The 1,452-nt window shown below is 44.1% G+C and overlaps 1 protein-coding gene across 11 annotated transcripts in view; it reads left to right on the top strand.

The window, feature by feature from the left end:
- Positions 1 to 1,452, top strand: part of Slc17a2 (solute carrier family 17 member 2) — a 19,599-nt gene that overhangs the window by 4,841 nt on the left and 13,306 nt on the right. For all 11 annotated transcript variants that reach the window (XM_015494100.2, XM_015494099.2, XM_015494098.2 and 8 more), the window contains one exon: positions 1,029 to 1,240. In XM_015494100.2, coding sequence (XP_015349586.1) covers positions 1,029 to 1,240 — 212 coding nt within the window. The remainder of the gene's footprint in view (positions 1 to 1,028; positions 1,241 to 1,452) is intronic.

Genomic DNA, 1,452 nt, shown 5'->3' with positions numbered 1-1,452 from the left:
TTTACCTTAGTTATTTTTGTTTAATGCAAAACTTCTGAATTTGTTCTCTCTCTCACTCCCCCCCTTCCCCCCATGTTGGGGATTTAACCGAGGGGCACATCTCTACCAACCCTTTTTATTTATTTATTTAAAATTAAAAAAATAATAATTTTTTTGATACTTTTGAACCTAGGGGCACTTAACCACTGAGCCACCTTCATAGTTCTTATATTTTGAGCCAGGGTCTTGTTAAGTAGCTGAGATTGGCCTTGAAGAAGTTGCCATCCTTCTCTCTCAGTCTCCAAGTTCCCAGATGAAATTTTTTTTTTTTTTTTTTGAGACAGAGTCTCACTAGGTTGCTTACAGCCCCACTAAGTTCCTGAGGCTGGCTTCGAACCTGAGATTCTCCTGCCTCAGCTTCCCAAATTGCTGAGATTACAGGCGTGAGACACCACGTCCAGTGGGAGTGTTTTTTAATGTTACTTTTGTTTCAAAAAATGGCTCTACACGTTAATTATTTATTTTAAAAGCTAAATCCATGTGAAGCCAGGGCTTAGTGATATACAGCAAAAATGTATACCTAATGGAGGGAGTGGAAGTCCCCTATCTTCTCTCATATGTAAAAAGAGAATCCTTGGCTGTGCACCCAGCTTAACCCAAACGCAGCTGTCAATGCATGAACGGGCAAACGTTATAACACACAAATGTGCATAGCAGATGAGACAGACCATGGACTCATGACTCAGGGACTGGGGTTCCGTGCTTGGCTCTGCACTGTCTTCCCATCCACTTTGTCTTGGAGCTCTGTGAATGCTGTACTTGGGGTTTGTGTCATGTGCTTCCCACATCTCTGAAAGAAGGCTCATCCCAAGATCCCAGATTCATTGTCATGAGGCCAAAGAATATGGCAAAGGAAGACTGCAGAAAGGATCGTCTCGGTGGAAAGGACGTGGGGTCGTCTGATATCTGAATTTCCTTCTGACTTAGCCAGGAAAGAAATGGGGAGAAGGGTCTCAGTCAGGGTGCTCACTGCATGTTCTTCTGTCTAGGGCCAGATTTCTGTTCACTGCGCTACGGGCTGGCTCTCATCATGCATTTCTCAAACTTCACCATGATAACCCAGCGGGTCAGTCTGAGCATCGCCATCATCGCCATGGTGAATGGCACCCAGCAGCATGGTCCATCCAATGCCTCCACCCAGGGGCCTCTGGCAGACACCCTCCACAACCCAGGCAGATCCGCCAGGGAATTTAATACTAGGGTAAGTGTGACGGAGAGCAAGGCTCTTTGTTGAGGAGAAAAAAAAAAAAAAACTGAAAGGAAGGCTTGGGTCTTCATGCTGCAGAGTATGGAAATATGAACTTTAATGACAAAGTAAAAGGAACTGGAATTATTTTTGAGACATTGATTACTTCTGTGATAACAATAATCTTTCATTCTTCTTTTTCTCCTCCTCCTCCTCCTCCTCCTCCT

This window comes from Marmota marmota, unplaced genomic scaffold (genome assembly GCF_001458135.2).
Source record: "Marmota marmota marmota unplaced genomic scaffold, marMar, whole genome shotgun sequence".
Classification (NCBI taxonomy): domain Eukaryota; kingdom Metazoa; phylum Chordata; class Mammalia; order Rodentia; family Sciuridae; genus Marmota; species Marmota marmota.
Note: the sequence above shows the minus strand (reverse complement) of the source record. Positions and strands in the feature narration are given on the sequence as shown.